We start from the raw sequence: 23,825 nt of genomic DNA on the forward strand, positions 1-23,825 counted from the left end.
ATGTTACTCGTTTACAGACCATCTTCATCTAGACCAGGGTTTCTCAACTGCAGCCCTATTGACATTTCGGCGCAGATAATTCTTTGTTGTAGGGCTGTCCTGTGCATTTGTAGGATGTTTAGCAGTGTCTCTGGCCTCTAACCACTAGATGCCAGTGGCATCCCCTTTTCCCCAGTTGTGATAATCAGAAATGTCTTCAGACATTTCTAAATTTCTCCTGGGGGGCAAACCTGCCCCCATTTGAGAACCACTGGTCTAGATATATGTATTGCATTTTTCTGGTGCTCTGGGCATTGTTAGACTCTTAAGATTGCCAAATCTCAGAGTTCCTTAGACATTCAATCTATTAATGCTTGAAATTTGGTACTACACATGCATCTGATCTTGAGATTAAGGTACTTTGTGCGTGTTGGAGTTAAAGAGCTGAACTGGGCATCAGGAGACCTGGGTTTGGGTTCTGGTCCTGGCTCTGCCACAGAGAGATTGTATTACTTGAGTGAGACCGTGTCCTCGGTAGCCTGATTCCTCATCTCTAAAATCACCAGTGCAACCTCTCAGCCTCTTTCTAGCTCTGATTCTGTGTCCTGATTTCAAATTGATCCCAGGGCTTTTATTCTTTCATTTTTAGAAAGGTAGCACAAGCAGAATGAATATGTATATTAACCAATAAGGCTGACTAGAGTATTGAATAAGAAAGACAAATGTTTTCTCCTTAGTGCTTTATTATACTAAATACCATAACTTTTTTTCCTTTTCTAGACTATTTAAAAAATCTCTTAGAAGATGCTGGAGATTACAGAGACACTCAAGGTAAACAATTTTTGTGGTCTCATGTGTTATAGAAGTTTTTGTATTATGTTCGTTTGAACCTGGAAAGTAAAAACGTAACAAAACCCACATACAAAACTGTGTTTTATTCATAAGAAGCCTTTTTAAACTCTGTTTTAGGCAGATTAAAATAGAACTAGATAAAGTGGTGCTGGATGCAAGTGAAATTATAGGGGCAAAAGATGCCCATGGTCAGGCAGCCATTGGAGCCAGCCTCCTGAGAGAGTGGTCCCAGCATAGTCTGTGGTCAGGGAGCTTCGTCCTCCTGGGCTCAGTCTCTCTGTGCCGGGGTGCACTCACCTTCTCTAGATGTCCACTGCTTTCAAAAACAGAGATTGAACCAGTTGATCTGCAAGGTCCTTTCAAGCTTTAAAATCATGAGTCCATGAAGTGACCAAACTACACAAATTAGAGATAAGGTCTAAAATAGTCTATTATTCTGGGACTGTTTAATGATGGGCATTAGCCTTACCATCCTTCCACCCCCTCACCCCAGTAGTACTTAAGGAAAATAGTCCATTACAATACAAGGGACTCATTGATATTCATGGGATAATCCACTGTGTGTGTCTGTGTCTGTGTGTGTTTGCATGTATGTCTGCTGTCTTTCTCTCTCTCTCTCACACACACACACACACACACACACACACACGAGGATTTAGTTCTGTTTAGGAGAGTAGTGTTTCTTTCTATTTATTCCCAAACTACCTCTTAAATGTCATAGGTATATCCCTGGTTCTAATCTACAGAAACACATTAGACAAATCCATCTCCACGGCATTCATTTTATGAATTTTGATCACATTCTTGTGCATCCTTTACATTATCAGATTACAAAGCTGAAAGGTTTTTAACCCATTTTTGTAGAGATTCTTATTCATTCTATTAATCATTTTACTTCTTCTGTAACATCTTTTATTCGCAAGTGTTATGCTTTTAAAGGTGCTTTTTTAAAGGAAAAGTTTGGAGTGGGGGACATGACATGCTTCTTGTCTCTGGTAAACATATAATTTAGTTGAAGAAGAAAGTCTGTGATAGGGACTTCCCTGGTGGCGCAGTGGTTCTGACTCGCGCTCCCAATGCAGGGGGCTTGGGTTCGATCCCTGGCTGGGGAGCTGCATCCCGCGTGCATGCTGCAGCTAAGAGTTTGCATGCTGCAACTAGGGAGCCCACGTGCCGCAACTAAGACCCGGCATAACGAAATAAATAAAGAAATATTAAAAGAGAGAGAAGAGTCTATGATACCTGTCAGATAAAGAACAAAGCAGATAGCTTTAAAGTAAGGATGCACTTAGCAGTATAGAATCATTTGGAAGACGGAGGAAAGTGTGAGGATTGAAGAGGCAGAGCTTTGCTTAGAGAGAAGTGGAACCAGAGATGAGTTGATGAGAGATGGTGGACGAGAGGAAGAGTGGGCATTCCAGGTCAGAGTCTGTCTCATGAAGATAAATATTTTAGACAGATTTTAGCAGATCGGGCCTCAAGAAAACATCTGTCCCAGGGCTTCTGCCTTCAAGGAAAGTGAGTTATTAGCTCCATTTTGCAGGTAAAACAAATACATGGTCAGAAATTAAGGAGCTTGTTTAAAGAAAATTACACACTTTAACAAAGACATGGCTTAGGATAAGCAGCTAACAGTGATGTGCACTGTATGGCCAGAGGCAATGCAGTAAAGTGATGAGATTGCCCAAGGGTGAGGGAAAATGAGACTAATATACCTTTGGAAGATAAGCAGAAGAGTTAAAGGAACAGAGTCACCAGGGCCTCTTAAAGGGATGATATGAGGAAAGTAGAATTGCAGAATGGATGAGAGAAGTCAGAGCTTGGAGGCCAGGTGATCAAATAGCAGCAGCTTTATTACTTCATCTATTCATTAAATTTTAAAGCTTTTATCCCTGTCCGCTGGAAGTTCAAGCAGGCCAGAAAGCAGGGAATGTGTCCAAGGTCACCTCTTGAATATCTGCCATGATGAGAGCCAGATACAGTAAATTCTGATACGTGGTTTGAGTCTCTATAAGGAAATACAGCTTTCCTTTAATAATGGTGATAATAATACATTTAAAGACTATAGGAACCTACAGGGTTGGTACCAGAAAGAGTATCCCTTGGTAGGTATAGTAGCTGGACCAAAACACCTCAAACCCTTTCTGGAAATAGATTTTTTTTTTTTTTAATAGTCCTTTTAGTGACGACTACTGTCATTGCCACACCAGCCTCAGAAGGGCATGCTTCCTTCTTTAACACTCTTACCAGTTTTTCTCAATGATAGGGCTTCTGTCATATGAGATAACCTTCTTTGTGTGGATTTCTAATTAGCATTGCAGGATGTTTAACATCCCTGGCTCCTACCCATTAAAGGCCAGTGGACCTTCCCAGTCATTGTGACAACCGAAAATTATCTTATACATGTCCAAGTGTCCCTAGGGGAACACTACTGTCTTGAATTGAGAACAACTGTAGCCCAAAAGGAGACAAAGTATAGACTTTTTTCTTTATATCTAGTTATGAAGATGATAAACTGAAGCATTCAGAAACATTTAATAAAGGCAAGAGGTTAATAAAAAGAATAAAACACAGGTGAAGCTAAATAACCCAACTCACAAAATAATGTGTGTAATTTCCTAAGGTCTAGTATGCTTCCATGTGGCATTTCTTCCCTCTTGGGATCAGACTAAGAGAAGGCAGCTAAGCCCTGACCCTCTTAAATAGCTGGTCCTCATAATTCTGGTTTCCTATCCCAGGATCCTTCTCTCCCAAGGCAGTTTATCCTGGAATGGTCCTCAGCTTCCAGGTAAAATCCTATCCATCCTTATAAACTTCAACAGAATAATCAACTCTCAGCACAAAACAACCCTGACGTTCATACTATTGATACACATGGTCTGTAATGTATCTTTAGAGTCTTTGTTTGGCTCATTGTTTTATAAGTACTGTTTCTCCTTGGTTTTGCTCTCATCCAACCGCATCGCCTGTATTTCTGCCTACTCACAGTTAACTGGTCTCCTGCAGTGGTCCGTGGCTGTGAACTAGCTGTCTTGTCGTCTGGAGTTGCTCAGTGTTGCAATTCATTGGTAATGATAGTGATCGAATGCCCCTTCTGTTCCTACATATTTTAGATGCCCTTGCTGTTGTTATAGAGGTAGCCAACCATGCCAATGACACCATGAAGCAAGGAGTAAGTATCTTCATTTCACGGCTGCTGTACTGTTGAACCTGGGAGCCCGTGCCTTCATATGCTCTGCATTCTCTTTCTGTAGGACAACTTTCAGAAACTTATGCAAATTCAGTACAGCTTAAATGGACACCATGAAATAGTTCAGCCTGGACGGGTAAGTGTTTTAGACTGCCTTTTGCAAACTTAATACAATGGACCTAGGCACCATTTGTAGCTGTTTTCATTTGAGTTATGAAAATAGGTTATTTGTTATTGTTACTCTTCAGTGACCCAATCTGGATCAACTAAGTTCATTCTGTCCTTTCAAAACATTCATGATTTAAGTCATTGTGACAAGAAGTCCAATTCAATTAGAAGAATGGCAAGGGACCCCACAGAGTAACTGATTAAATAGGATCATTTTATTGTGTAATACTAGCTGACCTCACACAGCTTTAAAGACAGTTTCAATTAAAATCTTTAATGTAAGAGAAGACTATGAGGGGAGGGAGAAAATTGGTATTTTGATGTTCTTCATAGAGCACAAAAGTGACTGAGGGAATGAATTCAGGAAAATTACGAAGTGCAGTTGTCAGGATGTTGGCTATGCCTCAAGATCAAGTACACACTCAGTCAATTACATTTCAAACCATATGGTACCCCTGGGCTCAGTATTGGAGTTATGAAACTCTGCTGGCTTATCCAATTCCTAAGTGACTTACAGGGTTTGAAAAGAAGCCACGGCTGTAAAAAGTAACAAGGAAACTACGTCTGCCCAGCCTCCACACAAACTAATTCTGGGGAAAGAAGGTCGAAAAGGAAATTACATGTATATGTATATTGTAGTTGTGTTGTGAGGGTACTAAATGGGTGTTTGTTTGGATGAATCAGGTTTTTCTCAAAGAAGGAATTCTGATGAAGCTATCTCGGAAAGTCATGCAGCCCCGAATGTTTTTCCTGGTAAGTGGCCACGTGTGTTTCTGTTGCGCCCGAGGCAGGGATAATTGCTTAATGAAAGGAGATGGTTGTTCAGGACAGATAAGATTGGCACATTCAGACAGCAGTTTTAGTAGGATCTTTGACTGGCTGGATTGCTTGTTTGCATGTCAAGTATAGGAAACAAAGTCTTGTATGATACACAACTAGAAATTCACTTCCTTTTTGAGTTTAGTTTATTTCATCTCTGATTTGGAAAAACTGATTCAATCAGTGGTTTGTTTTGGCAGATTATAATACCTTAGGTGGGATTTAGAATTCAGAAAACGTTAAATCTGTTACAGAACTTGGAAAGAAAGCACATTTTCTAGAAATTGCCTTCTAGTAATATTCTAATAGTACATTCTAGGTGGTTCTGGTTTTATAAGCAGAATATAAGTATTATATTCAGAGAGTTTTAAACAAAGAGGTAATATTGTTCCTTTATTCCTGTATCTTACCAATATCTTTGTAGCTGAAATTTGTTGCTTTACTTTGCCCTATGAAATGTTTCTACTTTCAGTTTAATGATGCTCTGTTGTATACAACACCGGTGCAGTCCGGGATGTACAAACTGAACAACATGCTCTCCTTGGCTGGAATGAAGGTCTGTGCATCTGTTAGAAGATATATTTTTACCCAAATGTATTTAGAGAAAAAGCCCTAAGATAATCATCTTCTCATATCCCTGTCTCTTCTCTCTCCATGTGTTACTGTTCATTTGTTCATTTATTCATTTTTGTAGTTATTTGTTCCCTCATACATTAATTTAGTCATAAGATATTTACTGAGAACTACTATAAACAAAATGTGTTATCGGTTTAGTGAAAAATATAAAGATGAATTGAAGCATTCTTTTGTCTCCACCTCTACTCCAGTCCCTCCAGGAGTTTAGCAACTAGTTGGGAAGCTAATACGCTGCATATCAATACCTATAAAATAGATTGTAATAAATATCACTATAAAGGCACAGTTAAAGTTTGAGGGAGCTCAGAAAATAAAGAACGTGCAGCTTTTGGTGGGACATGGTAGAGGGATTGGTGGTAGTTAGGAAGAGGGAGACTTGAGGAAGTCTTTTTGGAGGAAGAGCCAAGAGCCTTACAGAATTGGTCACATTTGGCCATGCTGAGATGTAGGGAAAGGCATTCTAGGTACAGGGAATAGTGTGAGCAAAGGCCTGAAGGTGGGGAAGTTGGGCCTTCATGTATGTGGGTATTTAAATTCATCTGGAGCACAGAGCAGATGAGGGAGAGTGATGGTAGATCAAGCTGGATATGAAGGCTGGGCGTGGGTGTCAGCAGTGGGGGCATTGGGCAATTTTAGCTGTGCTTCAGCAGTGAGGTTTTCAATTGGATGAGTCTGCTCAATCATTTTGTTTTCTTCCAGGTCAGAAAACCCACCCAAGAGGCATATCAGAATGAACTAAAGATTGAAAGTGTAGAACGTTCCTTCATACTCTCAGCCAGGTAAATTTTAAAAATGTATAGGTGAACATTTGTCAGTATTGCAGAGTCAGACATCTCCAGCATTTTTCACATTTAGGTTAACTAGTAAGCTTATTTTTTTCCCTTTCTTTTCTCTCCTAATACCATGCAGTTTACTCTTGATTTACCATGTAGGTAGAATGTCTAAGAGCTGATGCAATAGTGTGCTAGAAGTACAAAGACTAAAATGTTCCTCTGAATGGAATAATAATGCCGAAAAGTGCTTTGCTGATCATTTTTTTAAAGTGGTTATTTCAAGTCATTTTACAATGATAACGTAATGTTTTTAAAAACATCTAGTGCTTTATAGTTTACTAGGAAGCTTTCGTGTAACATTCAGAGGTCATAACAAATCTACTGAGGTAGGTGTCATAAAAAGGAGGAAGACTAAGTTACAGAAAAATTGAGTTGATTTCTTAAGGATGCATAGCTGGCAAAGTCAGGATACAGGTAGAAACTTTCTGCTTTTAAATCTGTTGTTATTGTGACACACCACATTGCCTCAAATCGGAACCTACAGTGACTTATGTGTAAATCAAAATATATTACCATAATGTAAATCAAGTACTGAGGAAACCTGGGGCTGTGTGACTCAGACACGCATATTATTCAGTTTTGGCTGAGTGGTAGAAGTGCATGTGTGGCAGGATTTGACTGGTGAAGGGAGAGCCACCAACAGCCATAGCTTGCTCCACTGCTGAATCTGCATAACAAGTCTGGGAGGCTCTCAGATCTCACCTTTGACATAATAAAAATAGAGGAAACATTGATGTAGCGCTTACTTTGTGCCAGGGACAATCCTAAGCACTTTCTGTGTATTAATTCATCAAATCTTCACAATAACCTTTTAAGGTAAGTTACTACTATTATACCCATTTTATGGTGAAAAAAGCCAGCCAGCTGTTAAGTAGCAGAGCAGTGGAGCTGAAATTTGAATCTGACACTAAAATTCATGCTTTTAACCATTCTGATATTGCCTATGTCTGTGGATGTCAAGGACTCAGACCAAATATGCTGACTTCCCAAATCAGACCGCAAGAGCATCTCCCTGGGTCGTGTCACTCTTCTGAAATGGAATGGCCACTGCTGCCTGACACCAAATCTCAGGATGACAGGAGAAGACAAATTCCTGTATTCAGGGTTTGTCAAGTGCTTCCCAGCTACCAGCTAGCGCAAGCAGAGTTCCGTCAAGGGAGGGGGCACCTGAAGCATCCTCCAGATCAGTATTTAGAAAGTGAAAGTAGGGGAATTCCCTGGCGGTCCAGTGGTTAGGACTTTGCACTTCCACTGTAGGGGGCATGGGTTTGATCCCTGGTCATGGAACTAGGATCCCATACGGCCAAAAAAAAAAAAAAAAAAAGTAAATGCTTGATCACCTGGAACTATGCCCTTTTTTTTCTTTCTTTTCTTTCTTTCTTGAGTTTGAACAAAAGTGCAAAGAACATCAAGTCCCTGTACATCAGGCTCCTGGCAAATACTTAAGCTTGGTTCTTAAAATCAAGAAAGTTATTTTCAAAGATCCAAAGAGGACATGCCTATAGGGAAGTTAAGTTTTCAGTTGCACTTAAGTTTTCTAACTAAAATAGGCTTTTATAAAAACAAAATTCTGTTTATTAAAAATTAAACAATTCAGGAAATGATGGTTGATCTTTCTTTCTTTGGTTGCCTATCAGGTAAATATCTGGATGTCGAGTGTTTTTTCAGATGGGCCTCCTAGACCTTAGTAAGATCATTGGATTTTTAAGTGTGATGGGAAACCATCCAAAGGTTTTAAGCTAAGAATTGGTGTGACCTCATTTTTATTTTTAAAAGAGCACACTGTCTGCCTTGTGGAAGTAGACCACCAGAGACTAGAGTAGAAGTTGGAAGACCAGGTAGGAGGTTGTAGATGGTGATGTCTGGACTATAGTTGTAAGAAATGGTTCAATCAGGTAGAGCCAATCAGGATGGAGTGAATGTGGGGTATGCAGGAGAATGATAAAACTGGAAAGTTGTTGATAAAAGAAAAGTAAATTTCCACAGGAGGGTTAAGGTGGCATGCAAGAAAGGGAACAAACACATACTGAATGCCACCCATATGCCAGGCTCTCCTTCTGAATTCCCCCAACCACACTGAGGTACTGTGTAACAGGTAAAAAAGGGATAGGAGGCCTCTTGTGATCTTGGTCCTGTCTGCCTCACCAGCCTGATCTCCATTCACTCTCCTTGTCACCAACCCCACCAAAGCATGGCATGTTCCATCAGCGTGGATCTGCTAATGATTCTCCATGCATGCCAGCCTACTTCACGTCCTTCTGCCTTGCACAGGTGGCTACCTCCACCTAGAATTCATCCCTTTGTTCAATAAGTAATATGGAGCGTCTACCCTGGGCCAGGCGTTTTGCTAGGCATCAGGATACAGTGGACAGTGAAAAGAGCTTTTCCTTCCCTGAGCTTACAGTCCATTAGGAAAGACATACACTTAGCAAGTATTACCACAGTCAATTATCAGGGAGATTAAGTAGTATACAGGGAAAGTACCAGGTGCTATGAGGCTGTAAAACAAGGGATCTTAAATTAGATTTGGTGGGAAAAGGGCAGTTAGGGAGAGCTTCCCTAAAGTCCTGTGTCTGTTGAGTTAAGGAGGATAAGTAGGAGTTGGATAGCTAGGCAAAGAGAAAAGGAGGAGGCTCCTGGCCATTAGGAACAGTGTGTACAAAGGTCCTGAGGTGGAAAGGGACATGGTGTATTCAAAGAACTAAAAGGCCAGTGTGTCACGGACATAGCGAATGAGAGGGAGAGTGACCCAAGATAAACCTGGAGGGCCAGGGAGAAAGATTATGCAGAACCGTCTTGTGGATTTTGGTCTTTAGCCTAAGAGCCACAGGAAACCGCTGAAAGGTTTCTACAAGGGAATGATGTGATCGTATTGGCATTTTTTAAAAGAATATCTGGTTGCTCTGTGGAGGATGGTTTGGGAGGGGAACTGAAAGAGACGAGTAATGGGACAGAGAGAGGCAGTAAGAGTGAGTCTCCAGCCCGTACAGCGTATTGGATTGCTGTGATAAGGAAAACTGGGAGAGGTGCAGCTTTAGGAGAAAAATCAGGAATTTAGGTTCAGATGTGCATATTGAATGTGTGGTGCCTATAAATCATCAAAATGGGGTCATCAAGGAGGCAGTTGATGTCAGGAGCTGGATGTCAGAAGGAAGACTGGACTAGAGGCGTATCCTGAGGAGTCATCAGCCTCGAGACGATGACCAAAGCTAGGAGACTGGCTGAGGGTGCCCAGGGAGACCGCAGAGTTCCCTGTCAAACACCTGTAGTTGTTCCAATAGCGCCTTAGTCATCACCTCTGCAAAGCCTTCCCTGCTACCCAAATAAGGTAATTAACTACTTCTATGTTACTTAGCTATCTTACATTTATTATATCATATGGTAATTATTACCTGACTTTATGTCTCACCTCGATTAGATGTGAGCCCTTGCAAGTGAAGTGTACTTTGTGTGCCCGGTTCATGGCGTAGTACCTCGAAGGCTCCCAGTAAATGTTACTTAAATAAACTGAAGTGATGTGGCCTTTGGACCTCAAAGTTGCATCCCACAGTTAACACAAGAAGTAAATAGTGTGGCAAGGTCTAACACACCAGAAATCTCTTCTGTTGGAGAGTTTTTTCCCTTAGAAATTATTTCCAGTCATTGGGGAAATGGTGCTTGTTTAATGCAAATTTGCTGTCTGGTAATGTCCACCTTCCATAAAGAAAAGAATACTTGGCTTAACTGTGGTTTTCTGCGAGGAAGATGCTGATTCTTCCACTAGCCACGTCACAAAGGCAGAGCTAGAACGTCTCCACTCGATGCTGTAGGCAAATGTGTGTGGTCTATGAGAAATGTGTTATCAGCTGATAAACATTGTTTTGGCAGAACCCCACACAAGAGAGAGCCAGGAATGATTAAATGAAAGAACAGCATATGTGACATGATTTGCACAGTCGAGTCACATTCCACGTGCTCCCAGGGCTCCAGAAAAATCAGACGGCAATCCTCAAATTAGCCATCTGCCTCTCGACTTTCTGTTACTTTTTCCAGTGAAAAGTTGGGGAGGGAGAGAGGGCAGGGGGGACAGTAATATTTTATGAATGTTTACTTGGAACCTGAGCCTATGTTCTCATAGCGTAGTCCTTCAGAGAACAGGAACAGAGGCCAGAGGTGACATGGTGGTGAAGGGTTCCATCCTTAGCCACACTTGGGTCTGATACCAAGTCACCATTTAGTACAGAGCCTGTTATCTAAAGCAAATTATCTAACAGTTCAAATCCTCACATTGCTTTTCTGTAAATGGTGATGGTGTGTGATGTTGGGATTGGGGGAATGGAGTGTAAGATCCAATGTATATTCCATGGGGTACCTCTGAGGATGAGAAGTGATGATACTTGCAAAGAAAGCATTCAGCATAGTTGGCTGATAACGTAGTAAATGTTAAATCAGCGGCAGCTAGTTGGGGCAGTGATGATAGAATAGTAGAGGTAACTGAGGCAGGTTTTGTTTGGTTTAGAGAGAGAGGGGCTGTTTCTATTTTATTTTGGTTTTGGTATATAATGAAACTTTGAGAAATATACTAGTTTTAAAATTTTATTTGTAAACTGGATATCTTCCTTTTAACATCCATATGAGTGCATTTTCTAAAAGGCACTGAAGCCATTTAGTAGGAAGATACATTTCTGAGAATGATTATTGTGGGGAAGGTGAGTGGTTTTTAAAGTTATCTCCTTGACCTGCTCTGGATTCATCAAAATATGCCTATTTGTATCATTTTTTTTGATGGAATTTTTCATTTTAGAGTCATTATTTAAAAGTTAAAATATACTTAAAATAAGAGTGAATAATACAATGAAACTGCATATTCAGTCACCCAGACTCAAAAATTACCAAGATTCTGCCACAAATTTTCCTGTTTTCTAAAGTACTTTAAAACAAATTGCAAATATCAGGTCATTTTACTCCTACCTACTTTAGTATGCTTCTCTTAAAAAAAGGAAAATGGGGCTTCCGTGGTGGCGCAGTGGTTGAGAGTCTGCCTGCCAATGCAGGGGACACGGGTTCGAGCCCTGGTCCGGGAAGATCCCACATGCCGCGGAGCAACTGGGTCCGTGAGCCACAATTACTGAGCCTGCGCGTCTGGAGCCTGTGCTCCGCAACAAGAGAGGCCACGATAGTGAGAGGCCCGCGCACGGCGATGAAGAGTGGCCCCCGCTTGCCGCAACTAGAGAAAGCCCTTGCACAGAAACGAAGACCCAACACAGCCATAAATAAATAAATAAATAAATAAAAGATGCCTTTCCACAACAGAATCCTTTAAAAAAAAAAAAAAAAAGGAAAATGCACATTTTCTTATACAATCGCATTCCCATTATTATGATGGATTTTATCATGATAGAGATTTAAATTTATTATTAAATTCTGTCTCTCTACAAACACACACATATACACACACAATACCTAAAATGTGCCTCTCCCTCTTGAGTATGCAAAACAAAATGGGCGATACCAGTGATGATTCTGAGTTACCATAGAATTTTTTTTAGAGGGAGGTGTGGTTGCAAAAACGGAGAACAAGAATGTGTTTTTCTGAGCAGGCTTTCCCCCTGTTTGACCCATTTCCATCTACATTCAAGTCGCATAGCTCCTGATGAACTGAGGGTTTAGAACAGAAAATGTGATGGGCCGAATAGGTAGGGGAGCCCTAACAACCACTGAAGGCTATTTCCCTTATTAACCACTCCTTCAGCACCTGTTTATGACACCAAAAATATGTTTCCTTTACTCCAGTGCCCTTTCTAGAATATTTAGTAACCTAAAAATATTCAGTATTCTATGCTGTAAATTTGGATTTGAAACTTGATTCTTGGAATATTTTTAAATTCTAGGATTATATCTCAGGAAACTCCTTGGTTATATAAATAATAATAATTATTAATTGCATGAATAGCCCTTAAACCAAACAAAAATAGCTCCAAATTTAGGAGACTTCAAAAGCCATTCAGTAGAAAGCGGTATTTTTGGAAAGAAAAAAAGCATTGTGTTTGCTAAAATGCCGCGTGTTCTCTAATGCCTGCTCTGATTATTTGTGCACGTAAACCTCAGAGTTGTTGCCTGTGACTAGCATTGTTGGAGGGTGGTGGAATCTGTTGCCATGGCAGAAGGAAAAGACATAAGAAAAAGGCAAAGAATAAAAGCTGACATCTGGTTGATAGAACTTTCTTCTGCCCCCAACAGTTCTGCCCCAGAAAGGGATGAATGGCTAGAAGCGATTTCCAGGTCAATAGAAGAGTATGCCAAGAAAAGAATCACATTCTGTCCCAGTAGGAGTCTTGATGAGGTATTGTCTTTTCCTTCTTATGTTTTTGCAGTGCATTTCAAATAGTTTTTACCTTAAAGAAACTTTTCCCAGGGGTTTAGAAAAGCAACATGTGTTTCACAGAAGGATTGGAGGTGTGTGCGTAATTTCAGAGCTAAATATTCATTCTATTAATGTCTAACTACAAGTCAATGATAGCATAGAGTGCATTCATATTTTTTCTAGTTATAAAACCTCATTGTAGAAAATACAATCTAGTTTAAGGAAGAAACTAATTGGCTGTTATTGCACTACCACAGGCATCTTTTAAAGTTAATTTTGCACTAGAGGATTGTTGGAATGTAGCTAATCTTAATATCCTAATAACATGAAAAATATGATAGCTCATATTTCATCCACATCCTTCATGATACCATCAGCATTGTGAGCTGCCAGTCCAAATAAAAAGGCTTGATGCTGTAGCAGGCAGTGTGCATAGAGATAATCAGAAGTCATTCTTCCACAGGCAGACTCAGAAAATAAAGACGAAGTTAGTCCTCTTGGATCCAAGGCTCCCATCTGGATTCCTGATACCAGAGCTACGATGTGTATGATCTGCACAAGTGAATTTACTCTGACCTGGAGACGACATCACTGCCGGGCCTGCGGAAAGGTTGGAGAGGATCACACTCACCTCCCTTGTGATTTTCAATAGCTCTACGCTGTACATAAAGAAGAAGCATGTTTCTCCTTGTAAACCATTGGGGGGGGTGGGGGAGACGCTGAATTGTGGCTGGTATCTCCTCTAAATATTTAGGCACAAGGCAATCTTATTAGGGAACTTAGCTCCTCCTAGCCCAAGATTACTTCAGAATGTCAATAATAGATCATGTTCATTTTTAAAAAAACTAATAAATTCAAATTAAATAGATGCTCACATTTACAGATAATTACTGAAACTGCATTTATCTAAATACTAAGTTCTTAATAGGAGGAAACTTTCAGTGTTGAAGTTATCACTAGTGATGTTTCTAAGTCTTCGTGACGTTATTAGTAAAATGAGCATCGTAACAATGACATCAGAGAGTTATTGTAAAGATTTAATGGGTCATATTTAGACAGCATTTAATCTGGGCCAGACACTGGGAAGAGGCACAGCAGAGGTGTTCATAGTTGCAGCAGTGATGATGACAATGACGATGGTGACGAAGATGATAAATACAGCTAACACAGGACTTACTACACACCGGGCACTGTTCTAAACATTTTGCACATGTTAACGCCTTTAGTATATTATTAGCTGTAGTAAGCACTCGGTAATAATCTGTGGCCTCTTCAAGTGTGGTATTGTGTGTGAGTTCCCTACATGCCTGAGCTCCACTGAATTTTTATTCAGACTCAGTGACTATGAAAAGGTTTTGAAAAGTAGACAGAACTATAAATTGTAACATAACTGATGGTTTAGATACAAAGGTTATTCTAAATGAAATAATTCCAATGTGTTTTCAGATTGTATGCCAAGCTTGTTCATCAAATAAATATGGATTAGATTACCTGAAAAATCAACCAGCAAGAGTATGTGAACATTGTTTCCAAGAACTGCAGAAATTAGGTAATATATAAGTAAAGATTTAATTGAAAATTCCATTATCCCCCAGATACTTTCAAACAGCCTGCTGAAAGAATCATCTTAGGCACATTAGCAATATGATTGGTGATACTTCTCTCAAAATATTAAGTATCTTGCTTTCTTAACTTAGTTAAGCTTTCTTAACTCATATTTTGTGGTAATTCCAAGAAAGGTTGGACTGAAATTTATTTATACTCTGAAAACGGTTTTGCTGAGGATCCTGATTGTAGAAATGTAATCACAGGATAAAATGCTTGGAGTAGTTACAGGGGAACTTTAACTTCCAAATAATTTTCAAGTTTCTGGTTTCTAGTTTCACAACTGTGTGCTCATTACAAATCATTTTTATCTATTAGTAAAGTACTTCTCTATGGAAACATACTAGGTGGCACTTTGTTAGCCTTATTCTAATCACTTGGACTGATGTAGTGAGGTTTTATTTTACATCTAAATGTGCAGCTTTTCGCCAACTACAAAGTGATAAATCATATCTGCCTGTTCGTTATTTGCAAGTATCCATCCCTACAGTTAAGGTGAATGCAGCTCAGGTCTATATTTTGGGACGAGATCCTGAAACTTATAGGATCTAAATTTTTAAAAGATTATCCTTCATGTTGATGAAGAATAGCTTTTCATCATGAGTGAGAATAGCTAAATGAATATAACTAGATGACAGGCCATTTCAGAATCCATATGTTTATAGAGGAATCGTTTGTTATTATCTGTATACATTTTCCAAAAAGACACATCCACCTAATCTTTTGCCACCCTTATGTTCCTCCCTTTGTTCTCTGGGTATATAATATAGGCTCAAACATTCAAAATTCATTTTTGAATACTCCTCCCTCATCACACACACCCATTTGGTCAGTAAATCTTGTCAAATTTATGTTTGAAAAACCTGTCTTGCTCTTGAATTCTTTTTTTTTTTTTTTTAAATTATTTATTTATTTATTTATTTATTTATTTATGGCTGTGTTGGGTCTTCGTTTCTGTGCGAGGGCTTTCTCTAGTTGTGGCAAGCGGGGGCCTCTCTTCATCGCGGTGCGCGGGCCTCTCACTATCGCGGCCTCTCTTGTTGTGGAGCACAGGCTCCAGACGCGCAGGCTCAGTAATTGTGGCTCACGGGCCCAGTTGCTCCGTGGCATGTGGGATCTTCCCAGACCAGGGCTCGAACCCGTGTCCCCTGCATTGGCAGGCAGATTCTCAACCACTGCGCCACCAGGGAAGCCCCTCTTGAATTCTTTATCCACCTCAGCCCTAACAAAGCCTTCATTATCTTTCATGTGGACTACTGTCCTAATTTCCTAACAGGTTTTTCTGCTGCAAATCCTTCCTCTTTGCTACTGCCAGATTTATTTTTCTAAATTCAGTCTGCTCGTGTTACTTCCCAGCCCAAAAGGCCTTTGATTTCCCACTGCCTAAAAGACAGTCCTTAGAACCAGCCATTTTTTTCCCAGCCTCACCTTCAAATAGATGATCTAATTTCATATCTGTGTGCTTTTGCTTATGCTGACTTGTCTTCATGGAGTGTTCTTCCTCCGCTTTTTAGCTTGGCAAACTCCTACTTACACCTTAATGCTAACTCAAAACTCTCATTCTTTTCCCAGCTTTCCTTGAACCTCTGCAGTGAAAATTAATTACTTCCTCATCTTGTCTTATAGTCCCTTTTCTAGCATTTTGTTCATTGTAATATTATTTGGTCATGTATCTAGATGCTAAATGATGTTGTCAGTTTGGTTTTTTTTAAAGTCAGGAGGGAAATTTTTTCAATTTTTTTTTAAGTTGGTAGTACATAAACATGTTTCATAATTCTTAAGGCACAAAAGGTCAATCCTTTCATATGGCTTGCAGTTGGAAAAGTATAAAATCATAGACAGTGGGAAGTCTTCCTCCCACTCAACTTCCAGCCTGGGGAAGTGTCATAAGTTTCTTAAGTATCCTTCCATGGATATTTTTGCAACAACGTTTATTGACTTGGATTAAATTGAATTGCAGAATGCTTGCCATTGGTTATATAAGTGTACCTGATTTGTTTTAGATCACCAGCACTCTCCTAAGATTGGATCTCCTGGAAATCACAAATCTCCTTCAAGCACCTTATCGTCAGTCTTACATAGTATTCCATCAGGGAGGAAACAGAAAAAAATCCCAGCTGCTCTCAAAGAAGTAAGTGTTTCCATTAGACTTGCAACCTGATAGAGGCTGAATTATTCATACGCATATAATACACTATTTTTCTTTCATAAAGGAAGACGTCATTTCCCACCACTATTAAGACATGCATTTTAATACTGGTGATGGATGTGGTTGAGGCCTCACTATCTTGCTTGATCTCCCTTATGACCTGAGTCATTTAGAAAATGGCTGTTGAAAGGTTTGGAGAACATTTTATAGCAATGATAGAAAGGAAAGATAACTTGGACACGTGTGAATTTTTAAAATTACTTTGAGGAGACCCCTTCCTTTCTCCTTTGAGGAGAGGGAAGAAGTCTATAGAACATTTGGGGCATTTTATTAGCATTTACTCGTCTGCATGGCTTGTTTTTTATAGGCGTTAGTTGGTTATATACAGCTGATATCACTGATAGTACGGTGTTCTTCCTTTAACTTAAAAGAAAAAATTTTAAGTGGTAATAGACTACAGAGTTAGACCTGCCACTGGAGTAAATCCACAGGCATCAATGATATCCTATCCCAGTTCCTCAAATTCAGGTGTTCAGTCAGCCAGTGTCAAGAGTTTAGACAGTCCTGCCTTTCTGGTCACTCCTATTTTGATTTTTATTAATTAGTTCCATCCATGCTAGTTTCGTGGCCAGGAGAGTAGTTTTAAATTCTGTTCTCTTGCTTGGTTGCTGTGGAGGTCTTCTATCATGGAAAAGCAAACAGCTCTAAAAATTTGACCGGGATTATGTTTCTCATATAAAGTTGAGTGTATTTCATCATGGCCATTGAAACACTAGGAAGTGATTTATAGCCAATCTCATAATATAGTAAGAATAGGACTTACAGTTCCATTTGCCAAGTTTCATGTGGAACTGGGTAAGCCAACTGAGTGAATACCCCTGAGCTCTATTTCTTCATCACAAAGTTCCTGAATCTAAATCTACATTCAAAAACTTTAAGGTTCTTAACCAACCAAATTAATGTTAAGTTCTCCGTAATTTTTCACCTCTCCATGCTGATGTCACATTTTATAAATATAATTCTTACCTGTGCTCCCCTCTTTAGTTGAAACTCCACAGCACTGGCTACCAAAACTCGTTATGGTCTATAGACTAGACTCAACCTAATTCCAATCCTTTTTTGTACATCTTTCCACCCAGCCACACAAACAGGCCTTCCTGGCTGCAGCCATTTCTCCCTTGACTCCACTGGTTCTCAAAGCATCCTCCAGAGCGGCAGCAGCACCGCCTGGGAACTTATAGAAATGCAGATTCCTGGACCCACCCACACTGTATGGAATCAGAAACTTTAACCAGAATTCTTGGTGATTCAGATATATGTCTACTAAAGTTTGAGAGCCATTGCCTTGCTCCTTTGTGGTCACACGGGGAAATTTATCCAGTTAAGTGCTATAGAAGTCAAAGTAGTCTCCTCAGAAAGCTGTGTTTTTTGTCTTTTTTTTAAAACTGAGGTGAAATTCACATAACATATAATTAACCATTTTAAAATATACAATTCAGTAGTATTTGGTGTATTCACAGTGATGTGTAACTGCCATATTGCTCCAATTTCAAAACTTTTTCATCACCTCATAAGAATACCCGTGTCTGCTAAGTAATCATTCCCCACTACCCCCTCCCTCCAACCCCTGGCAACCATGAATCTGCTCTATGTATCTGCCTCTTCTGGATCTATCATATAAAAGGAGTCATACAATATATGACCCTTGTGTCTGGCTTCTTTCACTTAGCACAATGTTTTTAAGGTTCATCTAAGTTATAGCATGTATCAGCACTTTGTTTCTTTTTATGTCTGAATAATACTCCTTTTTATGTGTGTACTACAACTTAGCCATTCATCTGTTGATGGACACTTGGGTTGTTTCCACCTTTTGGCTATTGTGAATAATGCTGCTATAAACATTTGTGTACAGATTTCCATGTGGACTTATATGTTTCCATTTGTCTTGGTTATATACCTAGGAGTGAAATTGCTTGATCATACAGTAATTCTATGTTAACTTTTTGAGGAATTAGGAAGTTGTGTTCTTATTCCAGTGATGTTCAGTACATTTTTAGAAATTCCTCTTTTTTTTTTTTTTAATTTTTTTTTTATTTATTTATTTTATTATTTATGGCTGTGTTGGGTCTTCGTTTCTGTGCGAGGGCTTTCTCTAGTTGTGGCAAGTGGGGGCCACTCTTCATCGCGATGCGCGGGCCTCTCACTATCGCGGCCTCTCTTGCTGCGGAGCACAGGCTTCAGACGCGCAGGCTCACAGTAATTGTGGCTCACGGGCCCAGTTGCTCCGCGGCATGTGGGATCTTCCCAGACCAGGACTCGAACCCGTGTGCCCTGCACTGGCAGGCAGATTCTCAACCACTGCGCCACCAGGGAAGCCCAGAAATTCCTCTTTTTTAGAATTACATACATTCAGAGCCTCAGCACCCTCAGTAATGGCAGGCTGCGTCTCTTGAGTTGGATTTCATTTATTTTTTATTTTTATTTTTTATTTGTTATTAATTTATTTTTAAATATTTATTTATTTATTTATTTTTGGCTGCTTTGGTTCTTTCTTGCTGTGCGTGGCTTTCTCTAGTTGCTGCGAGCGGGCGCTACTCTTTGGTGTGGTGCGTGGGCTTCTCATAGCGGTGGCTTCTATTGTTGCAGAGCATGGGCTCTAGGCACGCGGGCTTCAGTAGTTGTAGCTCATGGGCTCAGTAATTGTGGCTCGTGGGCTCTAGAGCGCTGGCTCAGTAGTTGTGGTGCACGGGCTTAGTTGCTCTGTGGCATGTGGGATCTTCCCGGACCAACGCTCGAAACCATGTCCCCTGCATTGGCAGGCGGATTCTTAACCACTGCGCCACCAGGGAAACCCATTTATTTTTTAAATAAATCATTAGAAGGAAAGTTTTGTGAATCAATTAGGTGATTAAGCTGGTTAACACCAATTTTGCTTTTAAAAAGATAATAGAGGACTATGTATGACTATTTCAGTATTGGGATTAATCTTGTATGGCTAATAAATTAATTGTAAAATATTCCCAAAGAGTAATGTACAAAATATTTTGGGCAATGATAGTAACACTTAACATAAGTACATAGTGGGTATCCCAATGTGACTACATTTTAAGAGAAACCTCCTTTGAATGTAAACATTTTAGTTTTTTTTTTTTAATTACTTAGTAGTCTTATACAGGGATGTTATTTCTGTATACAAATGTACTTGCACTTGAGAGATATTTCTAATTTAACATTAGATATAAATTTTCCACTTGGGACTTCTCTGGCAGTCCAGTGGTTAAGACTCCACGCTCCCAATGCAGGGGGCATGGGTTCGATCCCTGGTCAGGGAACTAAGATGCCGCATGCCACTCGGTGTGGCCAATAAATAAATAAATAAATAAAATTTCCACTAAACAATATATCATCCTTTTTATGAAATGTATAAGAAATTAATACAATTACTACATGATTAAAGATATACTTTAAAATTCATAGACCCCATCTCTCTTAGTCTTCTATTGCTTTGTACCAAATTACCACAAATGTAGTGGCTTAAAACAACACACATTTATTATCTCAGGAGCTTAGATGGGATCTCTTCAGGGCGGCAGTCAAGGTGTTGGCCGTTGGCCAGTGTTGAGTTCTCATCTGGAGGCTGACTAGGGAAAGATCTACCCTGCTCCTAGGGGCTGCCCTCAGCTCCTTGCCACGTGGGCTTCCCCACACGTCTGCTTACTTCTTCAAAGCCAGCATGGCAGAAAGTCTCTAGAGCCAGTCTGCTAGCAAGATGGAGTCTTATGTAATGTAATATAATCATGGGAGTGATAGCCCATCACCTTCACCATATTCTATCGGTTAGGAGCAGTCACAGGTCCTGCCCACACTGGAGTGGAGGAGACGCTACAACAGCCTGATTCTCAGTGGGAAGCCACCTTGGGAGTCTGTTCAACATACCAGCAATAAGGCAGTTCCTAAACTTGGCTTTTATATCTCTATTTTTCCTATATTTAAGAAGAGAAAAGTTTCAACTGCCACATTATAATCACTGAAGGCTTACTGTCTGTTACCTAGAGATTGAAATACTTTCAGCCTTTTATGAAGCAAAACAAGCTTCTTTTCTTTTAGACCAAAATTTGGGGAGCAGAAACTGATCTTTAAAATCACCATTAAGGGACTTCCCTTATGGTCCAGTGGTTAAGAATTTGCCTTCCAATACAGGGGACTTGGGTTCGATCCCTGGTCAGGGAACAAAGATCGCACATGCCGCGGGGCAACTAAGCCCGCGTGCCACAACTACAGAGCCCACATGCTCTGGAGCCCAAGAGCCACAACTAGAGAGAAGCCTGAGTGCTGCAACAAAGAGCCCTCACGCAGCAACGGAAGATCTTGCGTGCCGCAATAAGACCCGACACAGCCAAAAATAATAAATAAATAAATAAATATTTTTTAAAAATCATCATTAATAATAGAATTTTCTGGGAATTCCCTGGTGGTCCAGTGGTTAGGATTCCGTGCTTTCACTGCCAGGGCCCGGGTTTGATCCCTGGTCAGGAAACTAAAATCCCGCAAGCCACACAGGCATGACCAAAAAAAAAAAAAAAAAAGAATTTTCTATTTACTTTTCTATTGATATAGTTTTTAGAAATCCAAAAAGTTATTTCAGGAACTGAGTTAAAGGTTTAAGTAATTTTCCCTAACACCCAAAATAAGAATAGCAATAAACAACATATACTGTCCCAAAATACAGCTTTAAAAAGGCATTTTTCGGGCTTCCCTGGTGGCGCAGTCGTTGGGAGTCTGCCTGCTAGTGCGGGGGACGCGGGTTCGAGCCCTGGTCTGGGAGGATCCCACATGCCGCGGAGCGGCTGGGCCCGTGAGCCACAACTGCTGAGCCTGCGCGTCTGGAGCCTGTGCCCCGCAACGGGAGGGGCCGCGATGGTGGAAGGCCCGCGCACCGTGATGAAGAGCGGTCCCCGCACCGCAATGAAGAGTGGCCCCCGCTTGCCGCGACTGGAGAAGGCCCTCGCACGAACCGAGGACCCAACACAGCCAAAGATGAATAGATAAATAAATAAATAAAAGGAATTATTCTCGTGGCCTGTCCAAATTATTAAAAAAAAAAAAAAATCCACTTGCTATCTCCCTTCCTGCTTTAAAAAAAAAAAAAAAAGGCATTTTTCTGGAGTGGGTGTGGAGAAAAGGGAACCCTCTTACACTGTTGGTGGGAATGTAAATTGATACAGCCACTATGGAGAACAGTATGGAGGTTCCTTAAAAAACTAAAAATAGAACTACCATATGACCCAGCAATCCCACTACTGGGCATATACCCTGAGAAAACCATAATTCAAAAAGAGTCATGTACCACAGTGTTCATTGCAGCTGTATTTACAATAGCCAGGACATGGAAGTGGCACATATATACAACGGAATATTACTCAGCCATAAAAAGAAACGAAATTGAGTTATTTGTACTGAGGTGGATGGACCTAGAGTCTGTCATACAGAGTGAAGTAAGTCAGAAAGAGAAAAACAAATACCATATGCTAACACATATATATGGAATCTAAAAAAAATGGTTCTGAAGAACCTAGGGGCAGGACAGGAATGAAGACGCAGACGTAGAGAATGGACTTGAGGACATGGGGAGTGGGAAGGGTAAGCTGGGACGAAGTGAGAGAGTGGCATGGACATATATACACTACCAAATGTAAAATAGATAGCTAGTGGGAAGCAGCCACATAGCACAGCAAGATCAGCTCAGTGCTTTGTGACCACCTAGAGGGGTGGGATAGGGAGGGTGGGAGGGAGATGCAAGAGGGAGAAGATATGGGGATATATGTATATGTATAGTTGATTCACTTTGTTGTACAGCAGAAACTAACACAATACTGTAAAGCAATTATACTCCAATAAAGATGTTAAAAAATAAAGTGGATGGATCTTAAAAAAAAATAAAAGGCATTTTTGACATTTGGAATTATTATTCATCTTCTGGCAACTGAGAAAATACAGGTGAACCCACAAAGAAACACATACATGCAAGCACAGTTAAACCAGATAAAATTCTGGAATTGCTTCTTAAAGGAAGGATTTTATGCTCATGGCATGGCAGTGTTCAATTTGTACAGTAGCAGATTTTGAAAGTAAACAATTTCATTCTGAAACATGATATTCTTATTATGGTTATTGCTTTCAGCACCAATGATCAAAAGCAATTTTGTGATTTTAAATTTTGTTTTTGTCTGAAAACTATTAAACTGTGTGTGGGGTTTGCTTACCTAGGTATCAGCGAACACAGAAGATTCTTCTATGAGTGGCTACTTGTACAGATCAAAGGGCAATAAAAAACCTTGGAAACACTTGTGGTTTGTCATAAAAAATAAAGTGCTATATACGTATGCTGCAAGTGAGGTAAGATCTGAAATCTAAACATGAATAATTTGAGGGTCTTGTTTTATAGTGCCACCTGGAAATAATTACAATGTTTGCCTAATTTATTTGTTTTGTCTGTTTTTTGTTTTGCTTTGCTTTGGGAGGGGGGAGATGTTGCTGTTATTTTTGACATGAACAGTGTCCTTGTTTTGTATCTAAAGAGCTGTTAGGAATTTTCCATAGTGTTAAAATGTAAGTTTGGGGAGTGTCATGTGACTACTGATTACTTCACTAAAGGCAGAGGTTCGAGGGGACTGGGGTGTATCACCTTTCTGAGCTACGTTTTCTGCATCCATAAAATGAAAGTAATATAAATACTTACCTCCTGTGGTTGCAGAGAAATAATGTGAAATTATTATTTCACAGTGGATATGAACACACTGAAAACTGTCTGGCACAGTGTCTGGCTCATGGTGTAGGTGAGGCAGGGGTGTCCCAATAAATATCGTTGAATAAATGAAAGGTGAATAAGTTGCTAGAATTACCATTGTTTTATATATATGTATTTGAAATTAAATTAGAGTTATATAGATCAAGAGTTTGCAGATCTGAATTTTGTATCAGTTTAGAAACCCATCTCCTTTTGTGTCTTTGTAAATTTAGGACGTGGCAGCTTTGGAGAGTCAACCTTTACTAGGATTCACTGTCACTCAAGTCAAAGATGAGAATTCAGAGTCGAGAGTGTTTCAGTTACTGCACAAAAACATGTTATTTTATGTATTCAAAGCAGATGATGCTCACTCGGCTCAGAAGTAAGTAATTTAGACGTATTTTTCTTTCATACATTAGATTTCAAGTTGTTACTTTAACTGATTGATTTTAAAAACAACCTAC

At 39.9% G+C, this 23,825-nt stretch overlaps 1 protein-coding gene across 4 annotated transcripts in view; it reads left to right on the forward strand.

Moving 5' to 3' along the window:
* FGD6 (FYVE, RhoGEF and PH domain containing 6) overlaps positions 1-23,825 on the forward strand; it is a 107,614-nt gene that overhangs the window by 80,250 nt on the left and 3,539 nt on the right. For all 4 annotated transcript variants that reach the window (XM_007165873.2, XM_057557431.1, XM_057557433.1 and 1 more), the window contains 12 exons: positions 760-810; positions 3,945-4,003; positions 4,086-4,157; positions 4,874-4,942; positions 5,481-5,564; positions 6,344-6,423; positions 12,697-12,799; positions 13,284-13,430; positions 14,267-14,369; positions 16,429-16,556; positions 22,842-22,970; positions 23,595-23,743. In XM_007165873.2, coding sequence (XP_007165935.2) covers positions 760-810; positions 3,945-4,003; positions 4,086-4,157; positions 4,874-4,942; positions 5,481-5,564; positions 6,344-6,423; positions 12,697-12,799; positions 13,284-13,430; positions 14,267-14,369; positions 16,429-16,556; positions 22,842-22,970; positions 23,595-23,743 — 1,174 coding nt within the window. The remainder of the gene's footprint in view (positions 1-759; positions 811-3,944; positions 4,004-4,085; positions 4,158-4,873; positions 4,943-5,480; positions 5,565-6,343; positions 6,424-12,696; positions 12,800-13,283; positions 13,431-14,266; positions 14,370-16,428; positions 16,557-22,841; positions 22,971-23,594; positions 23,744-23,825) is intronic.

This window comes from Balaenoptera acutorostrata, chromosome 11, assembly GCF_949987535.1.
Source record: "Balaenoptera acutorostrata chromosome 11, mBalAcu1.1, whole genome shotgun sequence".
In the NCBI taxonomy this organism is placed as follows: domain Eukaryota; kingdom Metazoa; phylum Chordata; class Mammalia; order Artiodactyla; family Balaenopteridae; genus Balaenoptera; species Balaenoptera acutorostrata.